At 42.5% G+C, this 17,099-nt stretch overlaps 1 protein-coding gene across 3 annotated transcripts in view; it reads left to right on the top strand.

Annotated features, from left to right (window-relative positions):
- Positions 1 to 423: 423 nt before the first annotated feature.
- Positions 424 to 17,099, top strand: part of LOC119170190 (glutamate receptor 1) — a 159,267-nt gene continuing 142,591 nt past the window's right edge. For all 3 annotated transcript variants that reach the window (XM_037421272.2, XM_075878471.1, XM_037421273.2), the window contains exon 1: positions 424 to 925. In XM_037421272.2, the coding sequence (XP_037277169.2) occupies positions 841 to 925 (85 nt within the window). In that variant the 5' untranslated portion in view covers positions 424 to 840. The remainder of the gene's footprint in view (positions 926 to 17,099) is intronic.

Consider the following 17,099-nt stretch of genomic DNA (forward strand, 5'->3'; position numbering starts at 1 on the left):
TGCTCCGTCACCGCCTCGCCCACGGCCCACGTCGTGAGCTAACGCATCGCGCGCGCGCGCGGGTGCGCGCCTCATCTTCCGCGCATGCGCATCGCGGCGAGTGGGCCTTGCCTTAGCGGGCCCGCTCGGAGCGCCGCCCGCGAAATCCCGCATCAAACCACGCGGACCCGCTGCTTGGGCAGGCGCACGGACGGCGCGATGCGCTATCCCGGAGGCCGAAAGCAAAAAGGACCTCGCGCCCGTCTCCTCTGCAGCCGTTAACACCGACCACGCGCGTCGCTTGTTCCGAAAAAACCCTCTCACTCCGAGGATAAGCAGTGGCATGAAAGTTGTTCCCCGGGAGCGGACGCTTCAGACTACGGCACCGTGAACAGTTTTGACCGAGAACGAAGGTTCACTTTCTAGGGCTTGTCAAGAAGATTCGAAACGTCTTTGCTTCCGTGGCTGTCGGTATTAATCAGTATGATGCGTTTTTCCCGCGTAACCTAAGCAATCGCGCAGGCAGTTTCAGTATACATTTCCCCTGATGAATTGATTGAGCGAAAATCTCCCTCGTCCTGCCCGTTCGCTCACTCCTTCCTGGCGCGATGTGAAACGCTGCGTGCCTCGTGGCACGCCTTCGCAATAGCAGTAGGCATACCGAGACGGAAGGAAGAACATGTATTTCTTATCAAGCTCCTTCTCGTTACGGTGGTGCGTGGCCCTGACACCCTGTGGGAAGGCTGCTCCGGCCGGAGGTGACGCGATCGCGCCACGCCTGGAGTCGCCACCCGTAACAGGCCTCACGGTCACTGTCGAGGACATCGGCCATTTCTTCTAGGCCGTCGTGTGCCGAAGGACATGGGATCGTGGATTCTCATTGCTGCAACGTTTCTCTGGGGCTGCGCCGGGCTCGGAAGGTCTGGGCCCGACAAGCTTCCACTAGGTGAGTGACCCTGAAGTGCCAATGAATGTCTGCGCATATCATGCAGTGACATGTTTATATATATCTTTAGATAACACTGTCACAGGCGCGCTTCGCACGTGATTTTCGCACGTGACGAACTTCAAGGTTTTTCAAGCATATGGGTTAGATGTGCCTCGCACCATTATTTCCATGGGAAATTTTAGACTTGAACAGTGAGAACACGGCGTGCGCTCAGGGTTAAGGTAGAAGGAGAAACGCATTGGACATAGGGTTTTCAGCGTCTATGTTCTCACGAAAAACATCTGCAATAATTTACTCGGATGAAGCTCTCTGAACTTGGATGCCTGCGAGTGAATGAATATATGGGAAGTTGCTCACACTTGCTCTATTGGCACTGCTATTTGCTTTACGGGCAAACTAATGTGACAAATTAAGTAGCACAAACGGTGAAGACACGAGAAAACAGCACTGGCCCTGTGTGAGCATGTTTTCTTGTGTATTTTTTCATGCCAATTAACTTGCGAGATAGTCTTCGATTATTTCGCGCTTCTCGGAGCATTACCGCTAATGTGCACAGTTCCCACAAGGGCGATACTTCATTATATTCACTACTTCATAGTCCGAACATTCTAAGTGAAAAAACTGATATGGTCTTTCAAAAAAGGCGTAAGATGCTATTAAGTGACTTTGTACACATGAGCTCAAGAAGGGAAAACCAGTTGCACACCTTAGAAAACAATGATTTATTTGGCGTGTGTGTACAGTTAATGCGAATGCAATGAATACATGTTGCATGCAGTAAAAATACTTATTGAGCCTGGTTACCGTAGATATTTAAAAAACGGTCAATTTGCTTTTCCCTATTGCGATTTCGAGGACATTCCTTATTCATTCAAAAGAACGGAGAATATATTGTGGAAGAAAAAAAATACCGCTTGCCATGGCATTGCTGCTTGTGTGAGTAAGCGCTCGTTAATCGTGACGTTGAACTTCATACGTACACCTGGTACAAGGGCGTAGCCAGGGGTAGCACACCGGGCACGTGCCCTCCCGGAATTTTTTCGGCCATGGCATAGAAAGCAAAAAATAGCCACTTTAGGAGGTGTTTCTTCAGAAATCACATGTTTTAGATATTACGTGTTTAATTTTTTTTCAGAGGGGGGGTAGGCCCCCCTAAAAAAATGTGACTACGTGCCTGATCTGGTGGGTGAAAGACACTTTTAAATGACTGAACACAGCACATAAATCAAGTCATCTTATTTAGACTTCTCCGTAGATATTTCGCTGCATATTTTTTTTGTAAATTACACAGACATACATTAAAACTTACACTTATTGTCGTACAAAATTGATTACCCATTTTTCTAGGCCCAATCGAAGTATTGCGGCAATAAATATTGGCGAGGTTGGATGAAGAACCCAGTTATTCTACTAGAATTTTATGTAACTATTCAATCAATTTTTTCTTGTTTAGAGGAAGTGGAATGATCAGCACAGAAGAAGGCTTCGCGGAAAATTCGCGTCCAATGGAGCCGTCATTCACCACATTGATTATCATGCGGTATCGATGACTCTTGCCAGATCTCCTGCCACTACGTTGTAAAATCCATGTTTTATCTTTTTTCGCAACAAAGCTGTGCCTCACAGCTTGTTCTGCGCTAAGTAAATTTACTGTTGTTACCTCTGAGTACGCGGCAATCAGAAGTTCTAAAGGCAAGTAATGCAGCTTAAAAGAAATGAACCGTCTCACAGCTGCATTGCTTTATAATTTGAATAACCAGATGGAGCTATTGCGACCAGAGTTATACACATTGGCGCAGCTCCTATCATTATTTTCTATATTTACAGACTCACTGACCACTTTATGCACTATCCGATTTTACCAAAACATGACACTTTTCTGTTGTGTTTAAAACGTGAACAATTTAAAGATTTATGTTGACGTAAAGATGACTTACTCGACCAAGGCCTATTCTGAAAATGCAAAGGCAGACTTCCACGTCTCAGTACTACAAAGTAAACATTCGTCTATTTAGTAGTTACTATTCTAACTAAGCAACGTCTTCATAGAGAAAATTATGCATAGGTCTTCGTCGTAATGACCTTGTCTCGGCGATATGCGGCCCTGAAAGCTAGATTACGGAATTACTTTTTCAACACATTGTTCTACTGCAAATGTATAGTTTTAACGACCACAGATAAGGGTACACATAAAGCTTCTCAGTTTCAATACGTATCTATTTTTAAGGCACCAGCCATTTACAAGTTCATTTGTAGTCATCGCTTTGAATGTGCTAGAGCCAGTCGATAATTATTGCTCTTTTTAAAAAATTATTTATAAGCACAAACCAATTTGTTTAGGACAGAAGTACGTCTGGTTTTAGTTTGTATCTAAGCATATCCAACACAGTTTTTCGGGAACCAAAAATTATTGCTCAGTCAGCATGCTCTTGTTACATCTAATTTGGTACGACATGCACGGCCTCAAGTTTTTTATATAAGCACGACGAATAATTTCGCAATAATCAGCGCTCTTTCATGACCATATAGTCTGTACAAGCACGCCATTAGCCGTTCGTTTTTTTTTTTATTCGAGCATTTTATAATTTTATTTCCTTATTATTTTTAATATCAAGATTTCTTATCGAACTCTTGTTCATGAGCATTTGTAGGTGCAGTGAACCTTACTTCCAGTACTCGAAAGTGCTGAAAGTGTAAAATATCAACGACAATTTATTATTGAACAATTTCTGAACAATATCCCTTTTTCTTCTCAAGAGAAGTATGTATGTGCGACGGAATGATGTATATTTTATACAAATTAGGTAGCAGTGATGAGGAAAACTTTTCTCATACTACTGAAGCAACGAAAAAAATTGGGTTGAAAATTTCTTTTTCTCAGAAGTAAATTGCATGTTTCGTTTCCAAGAGATAGCTTAGCGCTGTACGAAGATAGAACAGATACCGCTCTTAAACACACAAACAAGCTCTGCAGCCCGACAATATTTTAAGGTAGTATGGAGTGTCCTTATTCGAGAAAAAGGTAAGGAAAATTTAATAACTCTTTCATTTGGGTATCTCCTTGAGTAAATTACGATCGAAATCAACATAATATAAAATTTATTGATGTCCTGAATCAACAACATTTAAATCTAAACCAACATGAATAAAATGTTTCATTACTGTTGACGAAACTAATTCGTAACCAATGATTGTGTACTCGAGCTGGCGTTTCGAGAAGTGGAATTGTCTTCTTTAAGACTTAAGTATTTCAGCACAGATACCTCTTTAGTCATCCATGGTATGCTTTAAATGACGACGTTAGGTTTTGTTCGTCATAAAAATCTAAGTCAACGTTCCGTTCATCAAAGGTTAAACACACTTCTTGCGCTTTCTATAAAAACAGGAATGTATTTATGTTAACAAATCTGTGTAAGTGTAACTCTGACGATCATTCATAATTTTGAGACCATCAGCGCAATAACGTTAATTTTCACTGTCTCTACATTTACAATTAGGGATGTTACCATGCTTTTGTGACATGTTAAAGCAAAGATAAATGTTGTCAGTGTGAGACTTATCCGCTTTCTTCCTAATGCCACACTAAGATACCATGAGATAAAGAGAACAGAAGGGGGGGGGGGGGAGAAAAAGCGGGGATGATAACCAGTCTAGAACGACTGGTTATCATCCCTGCCTTGTCATCCCTGCCTCTCATCTCTGTCCCTAGTCATCCCTGACTGGGGACAGAGATGAGGGAGTTCAAAATACGGAGAGAGAGAGAGAAAGAGGAGAGCACGCGCCCTCAAAGTTGCACGCCACAGTAATCCTAACACTATTAGTCTATAAGCGCCTGTCCAAGTCTGTTGCCTTCAAAAAGCTGAAGACTGCTTTCGTCGCCTTCACTCACAATGACCTCTCTGGACGACAATCCAGAATGGTGGCTACCGTCACCAGTCTGCGATTTGAGCAAGCTTGCGCAGCTGCAAGTGATTTTCTTTGCGCTTTGTAGTGAAGACAGTCGCAGACGTGGCGTAATGTCTCCTCTCTACCCCAGATGTCAGAGCAGGGGTTGTCAGCCATTTTAATAGGAAATGAGAATGACTTCGTGAAAGCCGCTGTAAACGAGAGAGTTGCTTTATACGCTGCCTATGCGAATCATATACATTAGCCCTCCCATAAACGGGCAAAAAAGTAATAGGAAGCAGCTTTATGGATGGCGCAGGGTTATTTCGCAAACTTATGCAGAAATCAAATAAATGTAATCATGACATAGGACGTCTAACTGTACAAGCCTGTAGGGGGAGTTACGTTTATGTGTGAAAGTGTGCAGCGAAAACGACAAGAAACTGTACAACTTTTTTTAAACAGCTATCTGCTGTGATAGTTGAAAGTTTGATAAATGGTGAATGACAGCTGCAAGTAAACGCTGCCGAGTAATCACGCAGAGGAGTGAAATAATAAATTACAAGTTTTTCGCGGCATCAATACTGATGAATATTTTAAAATATATATATATATATATATATATATATATATATATATATATATATATATATATATATATATATATATAAATTATTCTTGACGATGTATGTTCCGATGACAGGGAAGGACTTTTGCAGAAAAATTTATAATTCCTCTCTTTATACATGCTTAGGATGGCACATTACAGTCGTCTAGTAATGCAACAGTAACATTGGCAACATTATAAAAAAACGTGCAAGCAAGAGCGCGTAGTTCCAAAGTAATGAAATGGTTTGGGTAGCACGAATTTATCTTGTCGGCTTTTTGCTAGACATTCACACTTCCACAGGATTAGAATAAATGTAACATCCGGCTTCGCAAGCCAAAAGTTGCACAGGCAATGCAATTGTCATGTAATCAGCTGATATCAGGTGATAATAATATTAAAAAATATTATCTGGGGTTTCACGTCCCAAAGCCATGGTGTGATTATGAAATACGCCTTAATGAAGTAATCTGGAAATGTCCGCCATCTGGTGTTCTTAACGAGCACTGACATCGCGCAGCACATGGGCCTCGGCCATTTCGCTTCCATCGAAATGCGACTGCCGTGGCTGGGATCAAACCCGCAACCTTCGCGTCAACATCAGAGCACCTTAGGCACCGATATACCTAGGTGGATTGATATCACTTGAAGTCGTGCTTTGTCAGAGCACCTTAGGCACCAATATACCTAGGTGGATTAATATCACTTGAAGTCGTGCTTTGTCAGAGCCCCTTAGGCACCGATATACTTAAGTGGATCGATATCACTTTGTGCTTTCTTAATAAAGCATAAATGCATAAGCGTGCGCGAAGCACAATTATTGACTGCAGCGCAGCATTTCCACGTGTCCTAACGGTCACCGAACTACATTTAAGTTCATCTACCTTTGCAAATGTCGTTGTCATAGTGGGAAATAAGTTATTCCATAAACATTCGTGAGTAAGTATTCATGAGATTAAAAAAAACGCTGTCAGGCAGTTGCACCACCGTCATAACGTGCGAACTAATGTCCTGACAGGTCACTGCAGTTCATCAACACGGCTAAACTTATCGTGGAAAAAGCATCGTGAAAACTGTGAAACTAGAGATGCTACAAAAAATTATCTCAGTAACTAATATTTATATTGTTCCGATCTATAACAATGACACATGTACTTCAATAGACGTCCTTCCCTTGTTCTAAGTTAACTGAGACAAAGCTTCAACTAATACTACTGTTTCGAATTATCTTGCTTTGTAATGGTCGATATTTGACAAACGATGTGAACCTGTAGGTTCGTTATTTTATAACTTCATTTTTCGGTGACGTGAGTTTGCAAAATATTTTGTAATATTCTCCAGAACATATGATAACAAGTTTCACGTAACTATTAATTGTTTCGAAAGGGAGTGTACAAAGTTACGCGTGCTTAGGGATTTCTCAGATAAAAGCTTCATAGGTGACGTGTGCTGGTGCGGGGATAAAACCCGGTATCAACGCCTCTTCCGAGTAAACGTTGTATGATTTAAGCTAACCATTATGCTGTCGAGGTTTCATCCACTCTCCTGTGTCTCAGGCATCTACTCAAGGTATCTCTGGATAGCAGCAGGACGAGTATAATTACATGAGTGGTGAGCTGAATCGAGGTAACGCAGCCTTCTGTACCTAAGTATAATGGCTTATTAAGTAAGAAAGGAAGGAAAATAGGAGGAAAAGAACGGCAGGGACGTTAACCAGTCTTTAGGCAACCAGTTTGCCCTGCGCATGGGAGGGGGAGGGGGGAGATGAAAGATAGAGAGCAGAGAGGGAAGAGAGATAAACACCGCACAATCGGCAGCAAACGCGCGCACACTCAGTCATAGTCCAGTCTTGTCTTTCGCGGTGTATTACAATGCGGTTACAGCCGCTTGTTCAAGTCCGTGTCGCATAGGAACTTCAACAAAGCTTTTGTCGCCTTCTGTTGCAATGTCTTCTCTCGGGCACTTGACAGAATAGTGTCCACAGACATCTGGCTGTTGTCGAACTTCGCAAAAGCAGACGCCTGGCTTATTAAGTAGTTCTCCGTAATACTGCGTGGATGACATCATGCTAACATGCGAAATCAAGGCCAGATAATGCGGCAGAACTTCGTGCTTGTGAAGCAGCCACTATCATTGCAGTGAGAAGCGTTTATAGTATAATATATCTAGGAAGTATCCTGGAACTGTATATGAGCCGAGTATTTTCCACGAGAAAGATAATTACCGGCTAGTCCCGCAAGAACGTGATAGCAGCGAAAATTCGAGAGCCGGAGTGGCGTACGTTTATCCATCCAAGCTCTTTAAAGAAATTAACAAAACAAAGTAGAGCCTTTGGCGGCGGGGCAGGCGAAACTATCTCCTCCTGGGATTAGACGGTAGAAAGATAGATGGCGGATTATGGAGGATGCAGGCAAGAGATTAGCAAGATCTTCATGTGTTTTCTTTCTATATTCTCCTCCTGCTCGTGCTGATCCACAGTTTTGGTAGGTACGTTAACTCCTGCACGGGTGAATTCTGCAAAAGGCACTAAATAAGCACGCCATGTTTTCTACCAAAAAGATATAAAGCTACAGCACGCTACATGACGAATACAACTAACAATTAATTCTGTGGTTTTACGTGCCAAAACCACCACATAATTGAGTAGGACTTGTTGCTGAGCCAGTTGGGTAACATGAAAGGAGGACATAATGGCGCGAACTTAGAAGAGAAAGGTTCGAGAAAGGCAGTAGAATGAAGCGAAAGGTCAGCCGCTTAACTTCGCCTGTTTTTTTTTTTTGTTTTTTTCAACAATCCACTAGGCGACGACTAAATGCGCATGCCAGCATCAATATAGGCAAACAGGGATCACATTCGTATATATAAAAAAAGCTTAATTTCATTTTCGGAAAAGTGAAACAGACGTATCACTGATGCAGCCCGCGCCTGTCTTAAATAATTTGAAATGCCTCAAGTGACCCTCGCGCTAATTTGTGATTGCTCTTCTCAATTGATTTAATCTAGCGATTACCTTAACCCACTCCACTCACTCTAAGCGAGTTAAGGCAATTCCACTCACTCCAAGCTAGTTAAGGCAATTCCACTCATTCCAAGCTAGTTAAAAGAGCAATTGCTATACGTTGAGTCTTGAGTCTGCGCCATGCTTCAGTTCAGTCTTGAGTCTGCGTTGAATCTTGAGTCTGCGCCTATTCAGTCGTGTTCTTGCGCCATGCAAGATAGTTTTGATGGCCAATAAGGAAGCTTACATTAAGCCGGCTTCCCGAGCTCCATCCTAGTGGCTGTCTCAAAATTCTGCACTTGGAAGGTTAAAACGTTCAAAAGAAAACGTCAAGCCTCCTTCAAAAAGGATTGATTTCAGTATTGGTACCGTATGTACATAGACTTTTCCACGACATTCAAATCCCGGCTGCGGTGGCTGCATTTTCGATGGAGGCAGAAATGTTGTAGGCCCATGTGCTCAGATTTAGGTGCACGTTAAAGAACAACAGGTGGTCAAAATTTCCGAAGCCTTCCACTACGATGTCTCTCATAATCATATGGTGGTTTTGGTTCGTTAAACTCCACATATCAATCTCGCGACATCAAGAATGTTGCCAATATGCGCGGTGTGCACGTAGTCTTTTCGGCCTTACGCGAGTCGAATGAACCATGTTAAGATAAATCAAGATAATAGGCAAGATTACCTTAATTTAGGAAGACACTTTAACACATTATTGCGAGAGTTATTAGAGCACTTCACATTCAGAAGAGGGGCACGTGTTGCAGCGACACGTCTGTTTCACTTTTCCAAAATCAGATGCAGCTCTTCGATGCGCAAGGGTGACTGACCACTGTTTGCTAATGTTGATGCATGTTTTACCCATATAGTTGTTAACTGGTAGCTTGGTCTTTTTTTCGTTTTTTTTTCAAAGAAACAGTTGAAGTGTAGTATGCCACTTTTCTGCTCCCTCCTATACTTCTTTTCTCAAATCTTTTGTTTTCAAGTTCGCGCTAATATGTAGACATTGGAGAGAATAATTATCCGGCGTACTATAGCGGAGGGTTCCGGAAATTTAGACCGTCTGGGTTCTTTAACCTGCACCTAAATCTAAGTAATGGGTGTAAGCCATTTCACCTCCAAGTAAATGTGATCACCACTGGCGGCGTTGAAATCGCAACCTTCGGGTGGGCAGCTCAGAAACATAACCGCTGTACCACCGCTGCTGCGCCTGATTAAACAAGCGTACTATCGTAAACGTGCACGCAGAAATATTTTTTTCTTTTGTATTCGTTCAGAAAGGGCTCGAATATATATTTTCTTTGCGCTTTTTTCCAGTACAGCAGTAAAAAATATTGTACAGCCTTGGGAATTATAACGGTATCATGCGAGCGCTTATCGGGGGATATGGTGAGGTCCAATATGTAGTTAAAAAGTTTCATGGGTGTCTTAATAGCTACAAAATAGAACATTACTTTCCCACTGTCACGGTTTTGACGACCGGCCTATATTCATAAAGAGGCTGAGCGAAAGAAAGACTGCGCAAGTGCGATTGCGTATATGCACGCGGTATGTTAACCTTAAAGTATACATCCCGGTGCACATCTTCATTATGGGCGTTTTGTTCAAGATATCCATCAAGAGTGCGCAACTTTTTTTTAAGGTCCTAACCTTTTGTGGCATAGACATCCCAAAGCCTCAAACGTAGAATACAAACAGCCAGTTTCTTCCTTTTTATCTCGGCAACAAAATTAGGTTATAGATTCGGGCCGCCCAATATGTTAACCACCGTACATTTATTTCACAGATAACGCTAATGGCCGTTCCTCGACTTTTCCGCTCTCTTTTGGGAGTGCGGCTGTCTCCTTGCCAGAGGAACTCGGGATGTTCCCGACAATGTCATTAGCACATCGACATTGCCGGGCTCAAGCGACCACTGTGGTTCTCCCTCGCCTCAACCACTTTAGCGTCCCTATGCACGCTCCGGCTCCGGAAATGAACACCAGCTTTTACACTCGCGAATTCTCTCAGTCACTGTACACCGCGAGTGATTAATTACCCAACGAGCACGTTACAAAAAACATAACTGAATAAAAGGAGTAAAAATGAATAAGTGCTTAAAAACAAGAATGTCTGGACGTTTTTCGCACCGTGTAAACACGAGAACGTGCTTTTCTTCTTGTTTTTTTTTTTGCCCCATCGCGAATTTCGAAAGTGGTCCCGAACTCATACCTATACATACTCATACAGTGAACACGGTGGCCAGGCATTTTGGGACTAGCGAGTCATTTATCACACATAGTTAGTTCAACCAACATTGAAAGCGCGACCGTCCGCGGTATGTGAGCCGCTCGCAGATATATTTGTGGAACGCGTAACTCATAAAACGATCTATTTTGCTAATGGGCAATATGCAGTCGAGAATGTACTGTTCAGATCTGTGGTTCACTTATCTGCGCGTGGAGGCGATAAGTAAACTTATGAACTCAGAAATTTTTAACGCGAAGCATTTTGTTGCGTATTGCAAGCACTCTTCGCATCTATCTATCTATCTATCTATCTATCTATCTATCTATCTATCTATCTATCTATCTATCTATCTATCTATCTATCTATCTATCTATCTATCTATCTATCTATCTATCTATCCATCTATCTATCCATCTATCTATCCATCTATCCATCTATCTATCTATCTATCTATCTATCTATCTATCTATCTATCTATCTATCTATCTATCTAGCTCACTAGCTAGCTAGCTGCCTACGTCTGGGTGCTGTCATGATCACCCCCTTAACTTGGGGCACACCAAAATTAGCACGGGGGAGGGGGGGATTTTGTTTCACAAATACGACGTGTTGGTCATGACATGAACAATGTCACAATGACGTCGCGTACCTCGTCAAACACTTTCAAAAAAGATTCGGAAGATCCCACGTACCTGGGTATAGGACGTTATGCGAAGCATGCCGAGGGAAGGTGACCGTGTTGCAAATGTTTTGAGTGACACTTCATGAAATCATGCTAAATATATGTACAAATGTTGCACGCACAGACATATGTTGAAGAGATGCAGATGGTAATATAACCCGTCATTTGCACTTCTGCAATGATGCTAACTGGAACTATAAGTAATGTAGACGTACAGCTCTATTTCCCAGATTTCGACGTCTTCCGATGTGATCGGGTAAACAGGCGAGGCGGTGGTGTCTTGTTGGGTGCCCATCGTAGTTTGCAGTGCTGTCGTGTTGTCATTAGTTCCCCACTCGAAATACTGTTTATTAGATGCACAGCTGCGTATCCTCCTGTCATAATTGGCGCATGCTATCGCCCCCCAGATGCCGACGCCTCCTTCGTACCCAATTTCCACGACGCGTTGCAGTTGGTCTCAACCCTACACCCCAACACGCGTATTGCAATTTTTGGTGATTTTAACCTTCCGGCTATTGACTGGTGCAACCCCGCTATCACGCCGGTGCACAAAAGCGTCGAAAGCGACTTCATAAACACGTGTCTTTCATTCGGGCTTTCGCAGTTGGTCACATCACCCACAAGAACTACAAACCACTCGAACAATCTACTTGACCTGGTTCTTGCTTCTCACCCCGATAGTTTCTCCCCACTCACCTATTTGGATGGTATCAGTGACCATGCTATCATTCATGGTACGTTTCATTGCCTACACAAACGCCCACCAGAATTATCGAAAACAATAACACTTTACGATAAAGGTCAATATCTCGATATGAACGCTGAACTGAGCAACTTTTGCGATTCGTTCTTGTTGGATTTCGAAACTCGCTCGGTTGAAACAAATTGGTCAATCTTTAAGTATGAAACGCAACGTTTGATTGCAAAATACATACCTACAAAAACGATAACAGAGCGGATCGCATCCCCATGGTTCAGCGTTACTTTAAAACGGCTCAAAAGAAAAAGAAATAGGCAATTTAGAGCGGCAAAAACATCCACCGACCCACGCACATGGGATAAATATCGAGCAACATCAAAAAAGTTCGATTCACTCCTGTCTAAATCCAAACGCACCTTCTTCTCGTCGACACTGCCAGCTATGATTCGCACTAACCCTAAGCAGTTCTGGAGGACCATTAACCCCAAACACGTAAACCCTACAGTTTCCTTGCTTGACTCCTCAGGAACTGCTATTCCTGACTGCAAAGTTGCCGAGTCCCTTAACTCCACATTCTGCTCAGTATTCACCCGCGAGCCAGACGACGGCCCTGTGTCCCTTTCCACTAAATTGCACTCCATCATGCCCAGCATTACATTCCAACCACACGGCATCTCAAACGTCATTGACTCCCTGAAGCTATCTTCGGCCTCAGGCGTTGACGGCATAAATGCAAAAATTCTTAAAAACACCAAACACCTCTCTAGCATCATTCTTAGCCATATCTTCCAGCAGTCCCTCTCAACAGGTTTTGTTCCCCAAGATTGGAAAATAGGAAAAGTGGTACCTGTCCCCAAGAAAGCCTCAGATAACGCGTTTCGCCCAATCTCTCTTACATGTGTTTGCTCTAAAATAATGGAACATATCATTTACACGCACATAGCTAGCTTTCTGAAATCCGCAAAGTTCTTTCATCCCAATCAACATGGCTTCCAAAAAGGTCTCTCCTGCGACACTCAATTGGCACTCTTCCTAAGTGACATTAATTCTAAATTAGACATTAACGTCCCCGTCGATGCTATTTTCATAGATTTCGAGAAGGCCTTCGACAAAGTTCCCCACAAGCGTTTGCTATCTAAACTTTCGCATTTAAACCTTGATGAACATGTATTTGCATGGCTTTCAAATTTTTTAACTAACCGACAGCAGTTTGTCTACGCTAACAACAGTTCTTCATCCTTATCTCCTGTCCTATCAGGTGTTCCTCAAGGGACGGTCCTCGGGCCCTTACTTTTTCTCACATACATCAACGACCTACCAGACAATATTTCTTCAAGCATTCGGTTGTTCGCGGACGACTGCGTCATTTATCGCCCCATTATCGATCCCAGTGATAACGCAGCACTCCAGCAAGACCTAAGGAAGATAGACGAATGGTGCAACAAATGGCTCATGGGGCTAAACGTTCACAAAACATCCATCATGTCATTCCACAGGCGTCACTCCTATTCCACGTACAAATATTTCTTAAGTGGCTCCGCTATATTTCCTGTCTTGTCCACTAAATATCTAGGTCTTCTTATTTCTCATGACCTTACATGGTCATCCCACATAAATCGCATTACCAGTGACGCGAATCGCGCGCTGGGCTTCCTCCGACGTAACATTAACCTGGCTCCGACCACAGTTAAATTATTGGCCTACGAAGCGCTTGTTCGCCCAAAGCTGGAATTCGCATGTGCAGTCTGGGACTTACCACAAGCTAACTCAAGTACCATCCTTGAATCCGTTCAGATCCGTGCAGCCAGATTCATCTTCTCCGATTATTCATACCACACAAGCGTAACACTTCTTAAACGTAAAGCTAAATTGCCAAGTCTCAAAACACGACGTACAGTAGCACGATTTTGCCTCTTCCACAAATTCTACAACTCGTTATCATGCGAAAGCCTCCACATAAAAACTGCTCACCACCAATCGAACCGCCTCAACCACCCAAAAGCAGTATACCCACCTCGTGCACGCACGACCGCCTATCTAAATTCATTTCCTGTTCTGACAGCCATCGAATGGAACAGCCTTCCTGAAAGTGTCGTCACCAAAACAAACCCGACTCAGTTCAAAGCTGCCGTTGAAAAATTTATGTACTGATTATTTTTGTGTCATGTATGCGATTATCCTTAGTGGTGTTATCTGCTTCGCTGGTTGGCTTTGTATGCTTTTTATGCTTCGGTTGTATGCTTCGTTGGTTGGCATTGTATGCTTTTTATTAACAGAGCGTGCTTGATACCCTTTCGTGATACGCTCGTGCAGTTTTTGTTTTCTTTTTTCTATGTTTGTTGATCAGTTGTGTAATTTTCGTGCTTCAACACCCCTCATGTAAAACCCCACTCATTGGGGTCTTTGAGGTACCTGTAAATAAATAAATAATAAATACGTATTAGCAACATCAGAAGCTGATATGAAGCGGTAATGCTCGCGAAGATGCTGTCCCTGGACACTGCTACATAAACCAAGTTCAGCGCAGGGCACCTAACCACAATTGACGTTAACCTGACGTGACAGTTGTATCAAAGGAAAACATACGTAATGTTTATAAAAATTGGGTAGGCAGCACTGCAACCGCTATTGACGTGGGACATACCCGCATACCAGCGGCACATGCCTGCCCGTGGGTATGTGCCACTGTCTAGCAGGAAGTGTTTGACGAAGTACGCGACGCGATTGCGACTTTATTCATGTCTCGACCAGCACGTCATACTTGTCAAACCATCTTATCATCTCATGCTAATTTTGGTTCACGCCAAGTTAAGAGATGACCACGAGAGCACCCAAATGCAAGCAGATAGATAGATAGATAGATAGATAGATAGATAGATAGATAGATAGATAGATAGATAGATAGATAGATAGATAGATAGATAGATAGATAGATAGATAGATAGATAGATAGATAGATAGATAGATAGATAGATAGATAGATAGATAGATAGATAGATAGATAGATAGATAGATAGATAGATAGATAGATAGATAGATAGATAGATAGATAGATAGATAGATAGATAGATAGATAGATAGATAGATAGATAGATAGATAGATAGATAGATAGATAGATAGATAGATAGATAGATAGATAGATAGATAGATAGATAGATAGATAGATAGATAGATAGATAGATTAGCATGCGGGTGTATGCTACAGGTAATACTTGTATGCGGTTATGTGCCACAGGTGTTTTATATCTGTCCAGGGACGGCGAGAACACGGGTAATTTTACGGCTTGAGCGTTACAAAAAATCTGGCATAGGCAGCGTTGACCGGACGAATGCAAACAATAAACGTGAGTGTTCCAGCAAGAACAATTTGCGTGGCAATCTCGTATTCAACCACAGAGCCACGCTAGGCCTCAGAATACTTTGCAAATATAGACCCTAATGTTCGTGAAACGTGAATTCTAGTTGCAGTACTGGGTATCAGTTTTTTTTTATTTTATTCATTTGATACTGTCACCCCCCGTGTTTGGGGCCATTACAAGGAGGGTGTCCCATAATACATAGTATTCACACAATAAAGCAGTATTCAATAGCACATAGGAATAACAGATGAATAATCACCATGAGCGACTCCATTACATCTCGATAAATAACAAAAAAAATAAAACGCATTCGCCTAACATCCGCATGCCTCGCGTAATATCAATATTCAAGGTACATGGGATCTTACTATTTTTTACCCGGAAACAGCTTTCAGCTACGATTGTCAGAGATTCGAACAGATGCCCGTAAAATCATCACGTCGAGACAAATATTCTGATAAGTGCGGTTAGACCACTGTCTGTCAAATGATGAACAGGTTCTAGTTTCCCGCTCCAACATCTCTCGTGTTCATCCCGAGAAATTCCACCCACCACTTAATGTAAGACTATCTGCGTGTGCTGAAACATCGAGCTACAGTAGTCATTTTAACCCGTCTCCAAGATTTCCTTTCAAGAGAGGTGACTATACACGGGCTTTTATCATTACTTGTCAGACGTTGATTGGTTACTCACAAACCATATGTTAATAACCATGTTTAACAGTTTACGGAGGTAGTATCAAACAGCATGCGTAGGTTTATTCCACAATATACACCTAATTGATTGATACGTACCAAAACCACCATATGATTATGAGAGACGCCGTAGTGGAATGCTCCGGAAATTTTGACCACCTGGGGTTCTTTAACGTGCACCCAAATCTGAGCACACGAGCCTACAGCAGTTTCGCCTCCATCAGAAATGCAGCTGTCGCAGCCGGGATTCGATCCCGTGACCTGCGGGTTAGCAGTCGAGTACCTTAGCCACTAGACCACCACGGCGGGGCCGCAACATACACCTAAACGTCGTAAATATCCCCATTTCGTTTCCCCGAAGCTTATAAGTGCACTGAAGCATGAAGATGGTTAAATTTTCTTCATTAGGCAAGTGAAAAGATGACTTCGGCTTTTTCCGAGCTCTCTCTGAACGCCTATATATACGAGACCACAGTTCATATATTGCATTATGAGCAAAAGATCTTTCTGACAGGCCAGATGAGGTTTGGAAGTATGTACGCAAACGGTCTAGCAAAACTGGGGAGTACTTTAGACTATTGGACTCGGACGGTGTCGAAGTGCATGCTGTCACTAACTGCTTTGCCAAGTATTTTTAATCCGTTTGTGAGGCCTCAGAATAATACTCAGTTAGGACAACAGCCCAGAACAGCTAGCACATCTAGTGGTCTATATTTCTGGATGGAAAGCTCATCTGTCAATGCATTAGACGCTTGAAACCATCCTTATTATGTGGCCCAGATGACATGCTTTCCGCCATAAAAGCTTACGGTAGAATATTTGCCCCAGTACTGACTACAATATTTATAACTGCCTGAATACTTCCACAATTCCCAGCATGCATGTGAAAACCTTCGCGTTTCTTCTAGTATTTTTGTCGCGCTGCAAAACTAATGCTCTCAATTATCACCCGAATGCTCTACTGTGTGTCATATCGAACATATTTAGGCTGGCTCTTCACAAAATATTGTAAGTT

Source organism: Rhipicephalus microplus, chromosome 2, assembly GCF_043290135.1.
Source record: "Rhipicephalus microplus isolate Deutch F79 chromosome 2, USDA_Rmic, whole genome shotgun sequence".
NCBI classification, from domain to species: Eukaryota; Metazoa; Arthropoda; class Arachnida; order Ixodida; family Ixodidae; genus Rhipicephalus; species Rhipicephalus microplus.